Source organism: Sycon ciliatum, chromosome 3, assembly GCF_964019385.1.
Source record: "Sycon ciliatum chromosome 3, ocSycCili1.1, whole genome shotgun sequence".
NCBI classification, from domain to species: Eukaryota; Metazoa; Porifera; class Calcarea; order Leucosolenida; family Sycettidae; genus Sycon; species Sycon ciliatum.
In genome coordinates, this window is record NC_088645.1 from 19,044,992 (window position 1) to 19,064,599 (window position 19,608).

The following is a 19,608-nucleotide window of genomic DNA, read 5'->3' on the forward strand; positions in this document are numbered from 1 at the left end:
ATATCTATTTCGTCTTCAGGCGCCACCACTGTGAAAGCAATTGTTGCCAAGTGGAGTTTGTACTGGCTGTTTCGAACCACAGTAAAGAAACGTATAAACGGTCACTTGGGAAAGCCGTTCTACCCAACGCCATGATACTGAAGGCACAACGGGATCACTCTCTGCATGCCCATTGGCCTTTTAATTGCTCTGTGCTTTGTATTCAGTGTGGCGGAGGTAAAGCAGTATGGCGCAGGCCAGAGTGCTGCTGCATCGTTAGTCAACAAGACCTGCACACTGTCCAGTAGCACTGCTGTTGATTAACTATCGGAGGTGAGATGCTTCTTGATCAAGTTTTTCATCTATTTGTTCAACTGACTCTCATAGGCTATGGAAGTTTAGTAACGGTCACGGTAGTATGGCGAGCATCCCACGAGTTGAGGTCCATTCCTAAGCATTTATTATGATTATTATTATTTTTTAAAGAGGTCGGAGGCGGATAATACTTTAAAACGAAGGTAAGTTATGGGTCGCAAGTATCCACGCAAACACACATCCAGTCATAATAAGGCACTTGTCATAAGTATCCGAACGTTTTCGGTCCCTTCTCATCAAGGATTATACAGGGAATGGCTCAAGTTGGAAAGACTAAAACTTATATAATAATAATAATAATAATAATAATAATACGAAGTAGTGGTTGCGACTTCGGCGATGATTTGTAAGAAAGGGTTTGCTCCCCACACCGGAGCTCGCGCTATTCCGCCGACTTTACTTGACACTTGACTGACTCACGACTGCCATCCAGAGCACACGAGAAGTCCATCGAACCTTCGACTCGGCAAACCTGCAAGAAAGCACCACTCCCTGCTCAATACACAGTGGTTCGGGGAATTCACCCCTCATCAGTTGAGCTTGAGTAGGCTGAGGAAGATTGTGCCTGAAGAGCACCACTTATATAGTGCTCTCCAGGCACAAACATCACCAGGGATACAAACTTACAGAGACGCTCCGCTTCCAGCGCGACAAACACCTCGTGAACACCAGATAGTAGCGTGAGTCAGTGTCGCTCCTGGACGGTGAGACAGACGTCGAGGACCCTCGGTCATTCGCAACGCTGTCACCTCCAAACCAACTAGTCGCAAGCCCGCGCTGGGCACAACAGTACGAAGTAGTGGTTGCGACTTCGGCGATGATTTGTAAGAAAGGTTTGCTCCCCACACCGGTGTGTGTTTGCTCCCCACACCGGTGTGGGGAGCAAACCTTTCTTACAAATCATCGCCGAAGTCGCAACCACTACTTCGTAATAATAATAATAATAATAATACCACAGCACGCGTAATAATATAATTATGTGGGTATAATTATACGTTCCGCTTCTGTCCTATCTCCTATGATCAAATTCCATTATCAAGGTAATTATTAACACGGCGCACTGATGACCTGTGACGCCAGATCATGGATTGTCGGCCAGATTTCTCCATGTAAGCTTGTCCAGAGCGATGGCCCTCACATTCCCCAGCTGACTGCTGCGCTTCAAGTCGATGTTCCTCCTCTGTAAGTCGCTTGTGATGCGCGTCGCAATGGATGTCCTTGGACGTCCACGCCCAGCCTTGGCATCTCCCGCAAAATAGCCCGTCAGCGCGATCCATGGCGGCGCATCCCTGTCCATACGGAGAATATGGCCGGTTAGCTGCCATTTTCTCCTGTCCACGATGTCAGATAGTGGTTCCGTGTTGCACCTCTCATACAGCTCAGTATTTGACATCCTGGCTGGGTAGACTATGCCAATGAGCCGTCGGAGCTGCTTCCGGTGGAAAACGTTAAGCGATTCTGCTTGTGCTGCCGTGAGCCCCCATGCGCCGCAGTTATACAAAAGAACGGGCAGAACCGGGGCATTATACAGGCGGATGCGCCTCTGCTCACTGACCTTCCCACGCCTCAGCCAGAGGCTATACATCCTGCCGTATGCACTCGAAGCGAGGTCTTTCCTCCGCTCCAGGTCCTCACTGTCGCCAATGAGGGACCCTAGCTGCCTGCTGGACATCCAGGAGTCTGAAGTTGATGTCAGATGCAAGAATTCGGTCTTGGTCTCGTTTACTGTAAGGGACCAATCCCCGAGTTCTGCGCTAATGATGGGGAGGCTTCGCTTCAGCCACTCCTCACTGGTTGAGTACAATGTCACATCATCGGCGTAACCTATTTCTCCGGGTATGTGACGGTCGGCGAAAGGGCGTTCGGGAAGGTTTGCTCTCACTTGGCGCAGTGCTGCCTCCAGGTAACAAATAAAAAGAACAGGGCTCAAGCCATCTCCCTGGGGGGTGCCGATGGTGCTGAGAAACGGATTGGCAGTTGCCTTTCCTACTTTCACTGATATTTGTGTGTGGAAGAGTAGGTGCTGGATCATGCGCACTTCATCGGGGCCAGTCACTAATGCCATGACGTCTAACAGTTTGGTGCGATCGATCGTGTCGAACGCACGGGACATGTCAATCCCCAGCATGTGGCATTCCCAGTTGTATCGAGTCGCCTTGGCCGCAATCCATCGCTGTGTCCATACCACATCTGTTGTACTTCGGCCTTGTCTGAAGCCAGATTGAGTTGGACCAACATAACGAGCAACGTCCTTTGCGATTCGGCAGAGCACTACAAGGGAGAAAACTTTTCGGATGGTGTTCAGGAGGACAATGGGACGCAGGCTAGTCACGGGTCCTCTAGGTTTTTTGGTTTTTGTAAAGGAATCAGTGTGCCAAGTCCGATGAACGATGACATGTCGGCACCCTCTGCTACGCTTTGGTTGATGATGTCTGCCGCTACGATGGATAGCTGTGATGTTCCATACTTCAGTAATTCTCCAGGGACTTTGTCCGGCCCACAAGCCTTTCCGTTTTTGAGTCGTTTCATCGCTGTTTCCACCTCCGCTGGAGACACTGCCACACTTAGCCGGTGAGGGACTGGCTTCTGGATAGCAGCTGATTGATCTCTACAGAATAGATCCTTGAAGTGCTCCGTGACGCGCTCTGCCTTCTGCTTATCTGAAGCCAAAATGTGGCCATCAGCAGAGCTGACCATGATACTGGATGGCTGAGATCCACTTTTCATGGCCGAAGCAGCAAGGAACATCTGTGCTGAGTCAGGTGCCTGCTCCACCTTCTCTGCCAGTCTGTCGAGGCGTTCATTGGCATCCGCCCGCTGAATGGAACGGATCTTGTGCTGTATCTGGTTCCGCTGCCTCTTTAGCTCTTATATAGCGTAAAGATAATCCGCGATATTCATGTTAAAACAAAATGGCGTCACGATTTATTGAAAGTGGTATAGTTGGTGGAACGAGTGTTCAAAACCATTTGAACTTCATACTGTTCGTCTTCTTTTTGACATGCTCTCTTTCCGTCGTCCTTAGCTTTTGTTTGTTGTAAGCTGTTTTGGCTTTCTCCTATACTTCTGGGGGATGCCAAGTGATGGTTTTGATAGGCTGGTGATGGCTGTGAGTGAGAGGTTGCCGATCGGCGTCGTCCTCGCTATAGCGATGAAAGTACTAGTTACTGCGAACCTGGCAGATATCACAACACGTCGGAGCGTCCACGAGCAAAGGAATCTTGGGTTTTCACTGGAATCTAGTTCCTCCAGCATCGTGTAGCCCACCGTCGGTGAATGGCCGTCCAGAAAGGTCGAACCTGGTCTTCTGCAGCACCTCGCAGTCCTGCGAGGCACACCGTGTACGCCTGCCATGTATTGTACAAATATAACTCATGCAATAGTCGACTCTACAGTGATGAGGCTCAGTCTGTATGCTGCATAAGACACAGGACATGTGACTGGTGTCTGTACACTCAGTGACTGGACGCCAACACCCCAGTCTTCTCCTGCAGGATCTGTTTGACATTGACATTATGCAGTGGGTCGGCATTGACCTGGTTTGGCAGCTATCGTAATAGTATCTGCCTGGTTGGATGTAGCAGGTTGGCGTTTGCTTGTCGTCCAGTCCGGAATTTTCTTGTAACTCACGGTGGAGTACGCGCAGGGTTTGTGATCATCCCTGTTCACTTCAATATTATCAAACACAACGTTCCCTTTGTCACTCATCTTATCCTAAGTACTGAATTTGCTGACAATATTGCACCACACTTGTCACAACCTACCGCCACTGCTGGCGGTGGCGACTGGTTCGTCAATGGCGGTGACCAGGCTGACTGACTAGCTTCGAGACAGCGGCCTCGTTGTCCACCCCGCGACAGCCCAAAGGTTGATTTTATCGATCCAGCCTCAGCGCCATGTTGACGATGCCCTAGTGACTGTGTGTCATGGATTGCCTTGCCATCAGCGGTCATTGCTGTCCACCTTGGTGCAGCCCTCAACGAATGGCTCAGCCCATGGGAGTCTCAAGTGGACAAAGTTGTTGCCAAAGTAGCTCAGAAGATCGGTGCATCGTGGTGTAGGTGAGCACATAACTAGGACTTCCCAGCGCCTATATGTGACATGCTGTACTGCACATTCTTTTCAGCACTGCAAGGCCGGCAGCTGGACCGACTGCAGGGGCCGCGCACATGCAGGCCGCCTGTTGCCAGTGCAGCATTCTGGAACGTTCCTTCCTTCTGAGATCCGTGGAATATTAACTTTCTTTGCTTCAAAGCAAGTTGCTTACCTTCCTGTTGTGCTCCCAGTGTCCTTACAACAATAACCTACAGCAATGTTTTATTTTATTTTCCATTCCCCAATCAATGAATACTACAATGTCGATTCTATTTCTGAATACTTTAGTGTGTGCCTGCGCACGCACGTGTGTGTGTGTATACATCACTCGCCACTCGAAGTTCTGCTCCCCATTACTGGAACACTGCCTGTTCTTTCAGGACCTGCCATCATCTGCGGATGGGCATTCAATGATTGTATTGTGTGTGTGTGTGTGTGTGTGTTTCATTCAGAATCAGATCCGCTATCGTTGCTATAAGAGAATATCTGTGGTGAAACTTCACATCCAGTGCATTTGTAGATTTGCGTGCTTTTCTCGCCACGGGCGCATACATGGGACATTGTGTGTGTGTGTGCGTCTGTGTGTATGGGGATATTGTCTGTATCGGCTTTTGGTACTAATGTTCAGGTCTGTGCTTGCATGTGTGAACATGAAATTGTTCGGTTCTGTGCATGCTATTGCTATGTTGTATATTATTGTATGTATGTGTGCATTTCCACGAACAGTGTAGATGAGCGTGGGGAGTGCATTCATCCCTCATCAACCACTTCCCCTTGGGCTTACGAGAGTTTTTCTGCGTACCTCTCAATTTTGTTTGTTTCTCTCTGATACTGTATTGATGCCGGTACCTGTACCTCGATGTGTTCCTCTATCTGCAGTCGCCTTTATCCTTCGGTCAAGTTAACGCTTATTGTGCTCTATCTATCGTGCGAATCAAAATAAACAATAACACAAGTCGTGCTAGAGTGACGACATGTGCGTGTAGTAGGGTTTATGCGATGGGACGTTATAATTAGGTGGAACAGAACACACGTTGGGCAGATTGATTGGGCATCATTGATTGTGCTCAGTCTAAACAGTGAACATAATAATTATCTCCAGTGACAGACTGTAGCGGCTAGCCTCCAATAGGTAGCTGGCACTAGTCGCTACTGCTTGTTTGACAGGTGCCGCCAGAACCCCTGTTGTGTCATGCTATAGATGCATATGCCCTATTCTGGGGCATACTGAGGTACTTTGATTTTGTTGACTGCATGTAGACAGCATTCAATAGTAGTACTCGTAGACCTTGGCTCTTTGTAGGTCAACCACCATCGCATGGATCGATCGGTGACTATGCACTTGGAGGTTGGAATAGCCCGCGCTGAACAGATCTTGCCATGGCCCAGGGAGTAAACTCGCTTACTCGACTATCCCGGTTTTAGTCATCCAGCATGAGTGGCGCAATTTGTCCATACCATGTTGCGAGCTCACAGTTGTTTGGGCAGGTTTTGAGCTGCACCACGAAACAAAGCGAAATAAGCGCGACTGTAGAGCAAGGAAGCGGCGAGACGGCACTTCCAGGACGAGACAGGCAGTAGAGATGTGTTCACAGCATGAGCAACCTCTCAAACCCTGCTGGTACTCCACAGTTACAGGAAAATGTTGGACTGGACGACGAGCCAATGCAAACCTGCTACATCCACCCAGGCAGATACCTGCCAAACCAGGCCAATGTCGACCCACTGCATACCGGTATGTCAATGCCAAACAGATCCTGCAGGAGAAGACTGGGATATTGGCGTCCAGTGTACAGACACCAGTCACATTTCCTGTGTCTTTTGCAGCGTACAGGATAGACTCATCACTATAGAATCCACTACTTCGTGATTTTTATTTGTAGAATACATGACAGGCGTATTCAGTGTGCCTCGCAGGACTGCGAGATGCTGCAGAAGACCAGGTTCGACCTTTCTGGACGGCCATTCACCGACGGTGGGCTACACGATGCTGGAGGAACTAGATTCCAGTGAAAACCCAAGATTCCTTTGCTCCTAGACGCTCTGACGTGTTGTGATATCTACCAGGTTCGCAGTGACTAGTATTTTCATCGCTATAGCGAGGACGACGCCGATCGGCAACGTCTCACTCACAGCCCTCACCAGCCTATCAAAACCATCACTTGGCATCCCCCAGAGGTATAGGAGAAAGCCAAAACAGCTCACAACAAACAAAAGCTAAGGACGATGGAAAGAGAGCATGTCAAAAAGAAGACGAACAGTATGAAGTTCAAATGGTTTTGAACACTCGTTCCACCAACTATACCACTTTCAATAAATCGTGACGCCATTTGGTTTTAACACGCATACGGTCCATTAGATACCAACACTCGTGACAAGGTGGAAAATTATCAAGTTTAGCACGACACAAAACTCGAAGGAAAATAATAATAGTGACAACAACATAGTGAGCAAATTAAGTTACATTGTTACCACCTCGACGAGGAGTAACACCAAACAATTGTAGCGACAACACATTTTCTTTCTGTACGCAAAGTTCAGGATCTAACTTACGGATATACAAAGCTTCTAACACAGCCAAATGCAACGCACATCTACCACGTGACAGTATTGAGAAAACATTATCACTGTACAACTCACGACAATTGGTACGGGCTGACAGATGTTGCTTTATTGACGAAGTGCGATACTTAGCTCCATTGGGTGTTGTCTCCTCCAATGTCCCGTCATCTCGCCTCTTCGTGGCATCACCACTATCCGTCTCTTCGCGTTTCCGCGGCCTTCCACGTTTCTTGACACTAACCGTTGGGTGCGCGAAACCCAGTGCCCTTTCAGCTACGTCTCCTCCATTGCGGATTTCTATAGAGCTTCTTACTCCAACTTGTCCGGTGTCAGATATTGAGGTTTGTTTTCGCGGTGTACCACGTTTTCGAATATTGACTGTTGTTGTCACTTCCGTTGTCGTTGTACGTTCGTCCTCACCAGTCCGTATTTTCACTTGTCTTCTCGTCACCCTTTCCGACGCCGACAGATCCTTTGTCAGTTTCGGTGGTTTACGTGTCGGTCTTTCACCATCTTTTATGCTGTTCTCAGCTGGCCCGTGTCCTACACACGCAGAGGAGGATGGGCATGCAGTCACATCTTCACGGGAAGAGGAAGATGCACCCATGGACTGGACAGCACATTTTGGAGGACGACCACGGCGAGGACGACAATCGCGCGCATCAAGCGGAACACAACTTAACGGCACATGTTGACGAATGCGTGCGCCCAGGGGCTGAAGGGTTCTACCTACATACCGATCTTCACATTGTCGGCATTGAAAGAAATAGATAAGGTTACTTTTACTAAGGGTAGGTAGAACATCCTTCTTCACACTGAACGCACTGTCCCAAATATGACGTACAGCTTGACGCACGGATATGATGGACATACGATACCACGAACATCCTTCTCCACGCGCGCAGAACCGGTGCCAACCCAGGGTAAACGGAGCACCACTGGGCAATGGTCAGTTGTACAGTGATAATGTTTTCTCAATACTGTCACCTGGTAGATGTGCGTTGCATTTGGCTGTGTTAGAAGCTTTGTATATCCGTAAGTTAGATCCTGAACTTTGCGTACAGAAAGAAAAAGTGTTGTCGCTACAATTGTTTGGTGTTACTCCTCGTCGAGGTGGTAACAATGTAACTTAATTTGCTCACTATGTTGTTGTCACTATTATTATTTTCCTTCGAGTTTTGTGTCGTGCTAAAATTGATAATTTTCCACCTTGTCACGAGTGTTGTTATCTAATTATCTTTACGCTATATAAGTTTTAGTCTTTCCAACTTGAGCCATTCCCGGTATAATCCTTGATGAGAAGGGACCGAAAACGTTCGGATACTTATGACAAGTGCCTTATTATTATTATTATGATTATTTTAGAATTGCGATCAACAGAACGAGCTGAACCGACGGCTCGTTCTGTTGATCGCAATTCTAAAACTATTGTCGCCTCGACGCCTATTTACATATTTCAGATTGAGGTACACACAAAATCAGATACACTCGTTTTTTGAATACAATAAAAGCCTTTGTGAAAATGTCGGTTCAGCTCGTTCTGTTGATCGCAATTCTAAAACTATTGTCGCCTCGACGCCTATTTACATATTATGATTATTATTATTATTAACTGGTTTGAGGGAAAGAGACATTATTATTATTATTATTATTATTATAATAAGAACTATCGCGATGTAAGCGGGGATGCCTACTTCATCTGTGCCATCCAGGATGATGATAAAGAGAAAGAGAAACAGAAAGCTAAGAATCCTGAGGAACAATGCTGTAGAGCACAATAGCTGTGATCGATAGTGTTAGGTACCTCCTCCCGTACTTTTTCTAGCTGGCCTGCATGCACTTACGTACTCACCTTTTGTCTCCTTTTGTTCCGTTGGCCTGGGTAGCTACTTGCGCGCCCATATTTGCCATAGCTACCCAGGCCCTTTATCTTGCCGTTCAGACTTGATCTCTCTCTCTCTTTTCTCACTCGTCAATAATCACCATGTAGTCGTTTCGTTCGTCTTGGTCTCTTGTCTCGTCGTCTATAATAAATGTCGTTCCCACTAACCTGTTCCCGTTGTAATGTCTGGATATGTCGTCAGTCGTCCTGTTTCGAACTCAACATTGGCGCCCGATTATTGATCGACCCACGACCCTGAGATCATCCCATGCCCAGCCGTCCTCAACCACCATTCGTCTCGTCTATGTCAACCTCGTCTCGTCCATGTCAGTCTCGTCTCTCCTACGCCAACCTCGTCTCGTCTCTATCAACCTCGTCTCTCCTACGCCAACCTCGTCTCGTCTATGTCAACCTCGTCTCGTTCAAGCCATGCAGGTCAGGTACCTTTCTTTCTTTCTTTTTTTGTATGCGTTCCTTCTTCGTCAAATTGTTTTTCGTGAATTTATTTGTAGTGTGTGTGCGCGCGGGTGTCCTTCATTAATTATAGGGGTCCGATCATGGTGAGCCACGCTCTCTTATTTATGTCGTATATTAAAGTGTAACTAGGCTCTATTAGCCGTGCAAAATACTAGTCCTCAGAATACAATTCAAGTCCCTCGTCGAACTCCAATAGTTATTTTTTGTGCCATGTTTTGAAGGGGCGTTTGGGCCCGTTGTTATTGGCAATGTACACACTATAGTATGAGTAGTACAGGAACGTTGACGGTTGTAATGATCTGTAGACTGTAGTGCATTTTTTAGTACACACTTTTGTGAGGCCCGTGCGGTGTGTGTGTGTGCGTGTGTTTTCTCCTTCAGTCATTCTTTTTTAAATCTTGTTCTCTCTTTTATTTTCTCTCCGCGAGGACGCGGGATTTTTTTTCATGGAGGGGTGGTATGTTAGGTACCTCCTCCCGTACCTTTTCTAGCTGGCCTTCATGCACTTACGTACTCACCTTTTGTCTCCTTTTGTTCCGTTGGCCTGGGTAGCTACTTGCGCGCCCATATTTGCCATAGCTACCCAGGCCCTTTATCTTGCCGTTCAGACTTGATCTCTCTCTCTCTTTTCTCAACCACATCGGCACATCGCCCCTACTCCCCTTTGTCTTGTTGTCCAGCGTCATTTCAGTTGTCCTCTTCCCCTGATTATTAGTAGGGCTGTGTTTTTTAGTAAAAAAAAAAAAAAAAAAAAAATCGTTAATAATCACCATGTAGTCGTTTCGTTCGTCTTGGTCTCTTGTCTCGTCGTCTATAATAAATGTCGTTCCCACTAACCTGTTCCCGTTGTAATGTCTGGATATGTCGTCAGTCGTCCTGTTTCGAACTCAACAATAGGATGCGCTACAGAAAGGTGGAAATTCCTAGGCATGGTAAAATTTATAGAATAATTCAAAATGGAACCAATGGAACATGGGGGAAAGCCTATAGAAGTATTTAGCTAGTATCATCGCATCTTAGCTGGTTCTCGGCATCATGGGTTAGCTGGCAGTTTCAATCTCTTTCTAGCGATTTTTGTCAAGGAGGTGTCTTGGATGGCATACCATGATTGACTTTGGCCATTCTACCGTGGCCTTATCGCTTCGCTTTGTATATCTTAATCCAGCACACTTGTCGCCGAGTTTGTACTTTTCGCTTTGTAGAGAAGGAGAAGCCGTAGCTAATTTTTGGCTTGGCCACTGCTTTGCCTGTCCTGTCATTCGGCTTTACATCTAGTCTCCGGCCAAGAAGATGGGTGTCTCTGTTTACATATGATTTGAGAGGGCATCGCACACAAGTTGTATACAAATTATGCTATTATGTGTACATGGTAGGCCCTGAACTCTGCAGGAGCACAAGTCGCAGGTAACCGTACAACTTTGAACTTTGCATGCAACCACTCTGCAATGCCCACTCAAGTCTAGTTGCGCGTTTTTTGGCATATCATCTATTGGGTCCCACACAGGGAATTCGAATCCTGAGCACTAATGGGCCTCCAAACCGTGCGTAAAACAACACTGGCACCATGTATGATTCCGGATGGACATCTGAGGGAGATGTGCACGAAAGCCAGTCAGAACTCACTGGCGCATATCATTCTCTGTACTGTCACTGTTTAGCCAGCACACATTGCAAACAATCCTAGTTATCAATGTCGCAGCGTAGGCGTTCATCCATGGCGGCACTTCCTCGTGAATTGTAAGCAGATGGTGCTTTCTGCGTCGGAGACGGCCACTATCACTCTTCATGCAATGCGCATAGCCCCGATGTTTTCCATGAAGACCTTCTTGCTCACTGCTGACCCTCATTATCTGGACCTTGCCGGTCTACTGCCGTGTGAATATAATTGTTTTACCTAAAAGCGTGGACACTTGTGAGGTTTACTGTAACAGGCTGAAGCAATAATATTTACATACATAGCTAGTGGTCAGTTCGCACGCCAAATTCTATCTGTGGATTTAGTTGAAATCTACGGTAGAGGCAGTATCCATAGGAAGATGATTACCAGGGTACTTGGCGGCGCCACCGCTCTGCTAGTGGCTATCAGTAAGTCGAACACCAAGATCTTGTGGACATGCTACTTCAAGTAGTTCTCCCTGATGAACATGACCGCATGCATCCATGCAGACCACAGTTTGACCTCTTGCCTTAAACGTGTTCGTGAGAGACAACAAGTCTACTAGTACCTTATTGCGAAGCTAGAAATCGGGCCAGATGATTCCCATTGTTAACTAGATGTTAATAGCAAAGAAAGCCCACAAAGAAACGAACGAAACAATTTGTAACATTCACACCCTACTTATCAGACAGAAAACTTTTGAGAACGTGCTCCTAAACCGGGGGAAATAATGAAGAAGAGATGTTCGATGGAGTATTGACAATGCTGATCCTTACTCGTTCCCCGTTAATGTGTAATGTCGTTGACTGCAGGTCTGCTTTCCACAGGGTCACACGGTAATATACTGCCAAACTGCACGCTAGAAGATGGAGTTATACTGACCTATGGCAATAAGAAATATATCCAGCCCGACATTGATCGGGCACCAGTAAAGTTGAGTTTTGGTACTGGAAACCTCTACAAGAAAACGTTCACATTCACATCACCTTGCCATCTGTTATTGAAAGCGATTTCACTCATGTACATTGGATCATGCTCAGTAGCAGTCCGTTATGGCAGTGATAACAGCTTCCTGGACACCCTAGACTTTCCAGTTGTGCCGGGAAGTAGCTGGAAGACGGGAATCAAAAACTTAACGCAAGCAGCCACCCAAACGCTCCACGAGTATATGACAGGGTATAACAGAAGTACATTGATGATATCTATTTCTGCCAGGGATGCCCATTGTGACATACACAGTGTAAGGCGCAGTCGAGTTGTGCGAGGATTGGCCATCATTGCCCAGGGTAAGCCGTTCACATACACCACCACACCCACACACACCCACACGCAATTACATCTTCTTACTCGCATTTGCATTGCAAACGATTCACCACGGAATAATTAAAGAACCTGCGGGGGCAGGCACAGCAAGAACAAAATCTCCCAGCTTGCAAAACAAGAAGAAATGCGGTGTACCAGTGCGATAAACTCTGTAGTAACTCTATTGCACACATTTCCTTTAGAAGAGAACAAACTTTCTTGTTTACACGGGAAATATGTTGCTCCTCTCACAGGAGATCCAGCTTTTTTCCACTCTATCTCTTTTTTCTTGTTTATTTCTTTAACATTTACTGAGCCACCAAGAACGGGAACCTCTTAGGGCTAAACTTCATTGATCTGCGCCTATTTTGAGAATGAATGTCAGCTGTTCAATTTAAAGCGTCAGTAGTGCTGGCCAGTGTCGTGCATTGTTATAGAATGACTTAAGTATCAAATTTACTGGCGGCGTCAGTGGATATTGCAGCTTCTCGCTCCACATTATACTGTCACACACAGAGACATAGACAGAAATAGCGACAACAAACAAAGTGAAGGGTAGTTGGCCGCAGCCAGATGTACACCGGATAACGAGTGAGGTCTGGAAGTAAGGATTGAGAACAGAGTGTATCGGATAGAATAGGCATGCCGATGGAAAGCAGAAATAGGCCATGAAGCAGAACCACTTGGGACAGCCAGATTTATTTTCCTGGAACGAGCCAGCCGGGAAAATCCTCGCGCCGGAGGACGCAGTTTTGAGGGTAAAAACCGAGTGATTAGGCATTATGTAGGCATGACAAGCACATCCCGGCAAAAATTTATAAAAAAGCAATGATAATATGCAGAGAAATGTAGGGAGAGCAGGGACACTGGTGAGACTTAAAACTGACTGAAGAAGTCAAGTAAGGAAGCAAGTAAGGAAGCGACAATGCAGAAAATATTGATCACCATCTGGCGTTGCATCCACGCCCGCACCAGCCCTGTGCTCGCCCAGCTTCTGACCCCGGCACAAGGCACCCCTACCCGCCATCAGCAGTCAAATGGCCTACTAAGCCAGGCAAACCGTAGCCGCCGCGGTCAGTGGTGATTTTCTGTTGCTGGTGCTCTGCTGTGGAACGCTCTCCCTGGTGAGGTCCGCACAATTACCCGGCTACCTGATTTTAAGCATGCATGTGTACCATACGCCTGTAGGGAGTAGTTCGAGTTTCTGCTGATCGCTTTGCTCTCCCTCCCCGTGCAGTTCAGTAATCCTCACCTAGTACAGTGTCACAGATACATCGTATTCTCTCTCGCCCCCCGTTTACTCGCAGTTATTAGTATCTTATTCTCTTACTATGTGCTTCCTTAGCTTTTATTATGTTCTTCCATAGCCACACTTCTAGGCTAAGCCTTCGCCGTCATTTTATTGGGTCGTCATCCCGTTTGAATGTGCGACGTGAAATAAAAAAACCAACCAACCAACGAACAATAAAGAACACACCAGATGCCATATTTACCACTGAAAATGTTCCGCAAGGAATGATTTCTCGCCTATCTCGCTGCGCTCGGCCGGCGAGATATACAACGTTCTTTGTAGCTTCTTGGTGCTTTTCTCATTCATATAAATTAACCTCTGCCTCTTCTTCTTAGTTTATAAATACAGTACATGTAAGTGGAAGGATTTCGTGTATATCATGTTAAGTGTGGTATACGATGCACGTCACAGTCCCTCCTTCCATCCAAGTGAACATTGCATTGTGCCCATCATACATGGCGCACTATCACTTGCTGCCTTGTTTTTCAGTACATCTGCTCACTGTGTGAATACAATCTATCAACAAGGTGACATTGCGCATCGATCCATTTTCTCTCTCCGTTACGTAATGTAGTACATGGTATATTTTCAACTATTTCCTTCAATGCGGGCGCCGCATCTTAAGCCTCTGCCTGACCCATTGATTATGAAACTTCCGTAATTACTAGTTTCTGAAAAAATATCTGCAGTTTTCTCATTATGAGACGATAACCAGTACACTCTTCATATTACTGTGTGTTCTCTGCAGTAATCCCGCCAACAGCTGTAACAAGCACTGCCCCCAGCCATGCTGTAACCAAAAGTCAATCTTCTACCCGTTCCACACAGAAGCCGACTGACTCTACAGTGCAAGCTCCAATTACGTCTGCCTCCACAGTCCCAACTCCAGTTACGAACACTGCAATAGTGGAGTCAACTAGAACCGTGGGTAACTATGTTACTCAGATCAAAACATCGACTCCCGCACCCACCCTAGCTGAACAGCTTGAAGATGAGCGAGGAGGATTTAGTTTGGTTACTACCATTGTAATTCCTTTGGTTGTACTTTCTGTTCTCCTGAGCGTTTTTATTTTGCTGTTACTAGTTAGATCAGGAACGTTTCTTTCTAGGAGCAGTCATGCATGGATCATCGCTGTTCGTAAATCGACAGTCCCGCGAAATAGGCCAGACCACGTAAATCAGTTTTACGAGAATCACAACTGTCCTGACGGCGCTGACCTGGGAACTACGGCAGAACTGACGGATCCGGAACTGTACTCGGCCGTTGGACCTGGTTACAGCCATCCAATCAACCATCCTAATACACCCCCTGATATACCTGCTGCCCTTTATGACAGTTGTACGGAGAATGAGACTTACACGTATGCTACCCGTGATGGTTCTGCGCCAACGAATTATGCCAACACGGAAACAAGGCAGAACGGTGCTGGTGAGCCGTACGCCAGCGTGCAGCCTATGTTTGATCAATCAGCCGAGGACGTGCAGTCACATCCTAAAAGCCAGCAAACAGAGACTGTCAGACAGGAAGCCAAAGAAGCTCCAGCCGTCTGCTACTCAGTTCCTCACAAGGCGGATACGACAGGTGTTCGCAGACATTACGAAAACGCAGAGGAGTGCACGGCTACTAAGCGTGATGAGCAACCCCGCACTACACATTCAATCGACCACATATGTCGTGCTACGGATGTAAGATCACGTAGCGTCTTAACCAAGTCCGCACAATCAGCCCTACATAACCCGGAGAAGTGTATCAATCCAGATGACGTGGAGCGCAAACAACGCCGTGGTCTGAGTGACGCAACACAAGTAGTATGTCGCAATGCCGCAACCACCACTACCAGCACCAACCAGCAGTCATTTCGATTATCCCTTCCAGCCACATCTACATCGACACCAACTCGGTCAGACACCCAAAGATGTGTGTCTCCATCTCAAGTACCTAAGCCTCTGCCATATCGGGTATTCAAAGTATTGAAGGACAGCCAGGGCGATTACATGAACCCACAGGACACAGTGTCCAGTCAAGGCGCTGACCAGCCTGATACAGACACTGATCCTAACATCTATGCAGAACCAGCCATCTCCCTGAACGATGATGGATTGGGCAACGCATCCACCCTTGAAAGAAGAGATGAACTGGGTGATATCAGTGCTGTGCCGGTTGATCTTCCCGATCCCTCTGCCATATATGCTGTGCCACAGAAGGGCTGCGCGGAAACTTGAAGCATGCATATCTAGTATTCTTTCGGTCCTAGATCACATTCGCTAGCTTTTCACCCCTTCATAATTTCAAGACCAGGACTAAAATTATAGTTGTCAGCGCCGATGACTTACGAAATCACTCATTTTCCACACTTTGTTTCTAATTCGATTCGCGAAAATACACCAAGTGAAATTATTCACCCAATGAACACAAATATACCCCCGCCACCATGTAAGGTTTTATATGACTATCCCTTTCTGCGTTTCATGAAACTTTGAAAGGTGGCGGCGTTCCTACAGATGCGAAAAACTCGGCATATGGCTGAGTCTGACGCGAACCGTGATTACTTTCCTTTTTCATCTGCCTCACCGTGCGACCCATTCTATCTATTTTGAATTTTCCATGTAAAGTAGGTAAAAATTTCTGCTCGATTCTTCTCTTCATAACCGCCCGCTCTGTCTTCTCTGACAGTACTGCTTGCATACATTTGAAAAGTTTTTGTTTCTTCACGCCTTCAATGTCTTAGTTCACACTTGTATATTCCAGTGCCGTTGTTGCATGTTTCTTTTGGTAGTTACACTGTGTTGCAATGTCATGTAAACAATGACAATTCCTGGAGGGTATTGTACTGAAACCTGTGAGAGTCAGAAAGAGAGGGCAAGGGAGAGAGAAAGAAAGAAAGAGACAGACACAGAGAGAGAGGGCAAGGGAGAGAGAGAGAGAAAGAGAGACAGAGAGCAGAGAGAGAGAAAGAGAAAGAGAAATATAGGGAGAGAGAGAGGGGGGTGGAGAAAAAATAGAGAGAGGGGGAGCAAGATTACGAATAAAGAGCAAAGTGGGAGATGAGTTTCTAGAGGGAGTTCTTTGCCAAGGCACAGCTGCTGTTTCGAATGTGCTTATGGACTTTCTCCTTGAACATATGGGCAGCGTAGCACTAGGAAGGAGCCGGGAAATGCCATTGTTGGAACAGGTTCCATACCTCGATGTATGCATAGGGGAAGCCGCGGGTAAGGATGTAGGTGTTGGTGTTGGTGGTGGTGGTGGGGGGGGGGGGGGTAGCTAGAAGCAGGCTCCAGAGTGAGTTTGCTATTAAGCTTGTATAGACGTTGATAACATTATGGCTTCCAACAATTTGAACTGAATTCCATATGGATGAAGCACTTTCCAGAGATGCCATCATATTTCGCAACTTGTGCTTTTCGCAACCATGCAAAAAGGGCTAGTTTCCGAAATCGTTTCCTAACTTTCAGAAAGAGCGAAACATTTGGTAATATCGCATCTTAAAATGGAGGAGTTCTTGTGCACAAACAACCAAATAAAGGAGCGGGAACAGCAGATGTGCTGCAACATAAACTGGAACAGCCCTTCCTGCTGTAGCCTTTTGCATGTATTCTACGTTATTACAGTGCACAGAAAAAGGAATGCACATTATCTTGACATCTCATGATCTACTATTTTTCTGAAATGACTCAGAAGGCACAATTGTATAGTTGAAATACAAGCAAACCGATGTACGCTGTCTGTACAACGCATCTATAGCCACCCACTAACGATTGCAATGTGGGTTTTTTTGCAGCCCAAAGCTTGTTTGGCCTTCACAACCGTTTGAAAAGCTCAGAAACAAAGAACTTTATTCCCGTAGCTATGGCGCTAGCCAGGGTCCACACAGCTGTAATTTGGTATTTGTATGTTTGTTTGTTTTTGTCACGCCTGGCGCTATCCCGTATCTGTCCCGTACCGTACCGTACCATCAAACATAGCTGGCCACATACAGCTGGCCGCAATATTCAAATAGGGCTTTCAAACGCAAGATCATAACGTGAAGCAACTTGGAAAAATGGGTATGAATGCGAAGTGTATGGGGAGATGCATTAGTCCAATATTTGTGTCTTTGTTTGTCTGTTTGTTTGTGTCGCGCCTGGCGCTATTCCGTATCTGTCCCGTACCGTACCGTACCATCAAACACAGCTGGCCGCAATACTCAAATAGGGCTTTCAAACGCAAGATCATAACGTGAAGCAACTTGGAAGAATGGGTATGATAGCGAAGTGTATGGGGGAATGCATGTAGGGCGATGGTGCGGGTTCAAATCCCAGGATATGCCTGAAAAAAATAGGAGAATGGAAAAATTTATAACATCCCTATGCTTTTTTGCCGTCATCAAGGCGGTAGACGGTGTTGTATTACCCTCGATCGTACCTGTCCCGTACCTATCCCGTACCGTACCATCAAAGACGGCTGGCCACAATAATATTATAGCAATAAAAACTGCTCTATACCGTCATGAAGGCGGTAGACGGTGTCGTATTACCCTCGATCGTACCTGTCCCGTACCTATCCCGTACCGTGACATCAAAGACGGCTGGCCACAATGCATATTCAAATAGGGCTTTCAAATGCAAGATCATAACGTGAAGCAACTTGGAAGAATTCGTATGTATGCGAAGTGTATCGGGGGATGCATGCAGGGCGCGCGATAGTGCGGGTTCGAATCCCAGGTTATGTCTTTAAAAAAAGGAATTTTTTAAAGAATTTATAACATCCCTTTGCTTTTTTTTGTCTAGGTTATCACAGGAAAAAAGCATAGCGTAGGTCTCTGAGCTTCCAAGCTCTCTCGCTTAAGTACGGTTAGTTGAAACTAATGTTTGCCAATGACTTGGTGAAAGTTTTCGCGAAGCCAGGTAGGAAAACGAATTAAGAGAGCATGTTTGAGAATACCAAAGTATGTGTGCTAGTGGATCTCTCCGATTTCGCTCAAAATTTGCAGGTAGGTTCCCTTTGGGGTGTGGATCGATTGGGCAAAGCCCTTGAAAAAGTTTCTGAAGGGAACCTTGAAATTTGCATACCCCTCAAAAATGGCCGAAATATCACATTATTTATGGGTCTAGAAACGAGTCACGCCACAGCGTATACGAACAAGCTATGAACAAAACTCCATCAAGCCAACATTGCCTCACCTTAGAAGAGTTCCTGGAGCAGTACCGCTTAGCCACGCCAGCATCCCAGAAGACGAGGTCCATCACCCCCTGACGCCACAAATGATCGTCTTGAAAATAGCCAATTTACAAGCGCTGGCAAAAAAGCCAGCTACGTCCTCAATTGGCCAGAACTATACACCGGCAGATAGTAGAACACCTCTTCTAGCGCTGAGGACATGTCCCCCATCTTCCTTTTGGGGTTTTCTTGAAATAAACTTTTTTGAATTTTTCCACTCGACCATGCTGAAATACGGCCAAAGTCATACCTGCGCAGGAAAGCTCGCCCCTCCGCGACGTCTCCTCAGCAATTTCTACTTCAACACTACTCCCAAGGCCGCAGAACAAAGTGTAGTGTTGACTCTGACAAGGAAAAGCTGCGGTGATCACTTGTCTTTCCAAATGACAAGCTTCTCCTTGCGCCACCAATAATTTTTTGTGCGACTGTTGATGCAAAAGTGACTGAAGGCCTGAGCGCAGTTTTTGAATTTTATTGCAAGATGCACGGTGAAATCACGTGCCTTGTGACCCAAGAATGCCAAGTCGCGTGGCCCACGGCTCACGAAATTTCAGAGTGACCTTTGTCAAGTGCGCTTGTTACTTGCCTTGAACGCCCGTGGCTGTGGCGTTGGTCTGGAAGTGATCACACTTGTGTTGTTACTGCGCTCCAGAACACGCTTACCGTGCTGTAGGCCTACGAACCGGGACTTTCCCTGACCATGTAGGTCGAAGACCAGGCCAGCAGGGAAATGATGATGAAATCACATTCTTTATGACGTAAGAAATCTCTCATGCAGTTCACGCGACAAG

At 46.6% G+C, this 19,608-nt stretch overlaps 2 protein-coding genes across 2 annotated transcripts; one reads left to right on the forward strand and one right to left on the reverse strand.

The window, feature by feature from the left end:
• Positions 1-2,682: 2,682 nt before the first annotated feature.
• On the reverse strand, positions 2,683-3,081 carry LOC135812897 (uncharacterized). The gene has a single exon (XM_065326116.1). The coding sequence runs from the start codon at positions 3,079-3,081 to the stop codon at positions 2,683-2,685; it is 399 nt and encodes a 132-aa protein (XP_065182188.1).
• An 8,107-nt stretch (positions 3,082-11,188) lies between these two features.
• On the forward strand, positions 11,189-16,382 carry LOC135811664 (uncharacterized). The gene is made up of 3 exons (XM_065324898.1): positions 11,189-11,455; positions 11,840-12,313; positions 14,369-16,382. The coding sequence occupies exons 1-3, from the start codon at positions 11,407-11,409 to the stop codon at positions 15,841-15,843; spliced, it is 1,998 nt and encodes a 665-aa protein (XP_065180970.1). The 5' UTR covers positions 11,189-11,406; the 3' UTR covers positions 15,844-16,382.
• Positions 16,383-19,608: the final 3,226 nt, after the last annotated feature.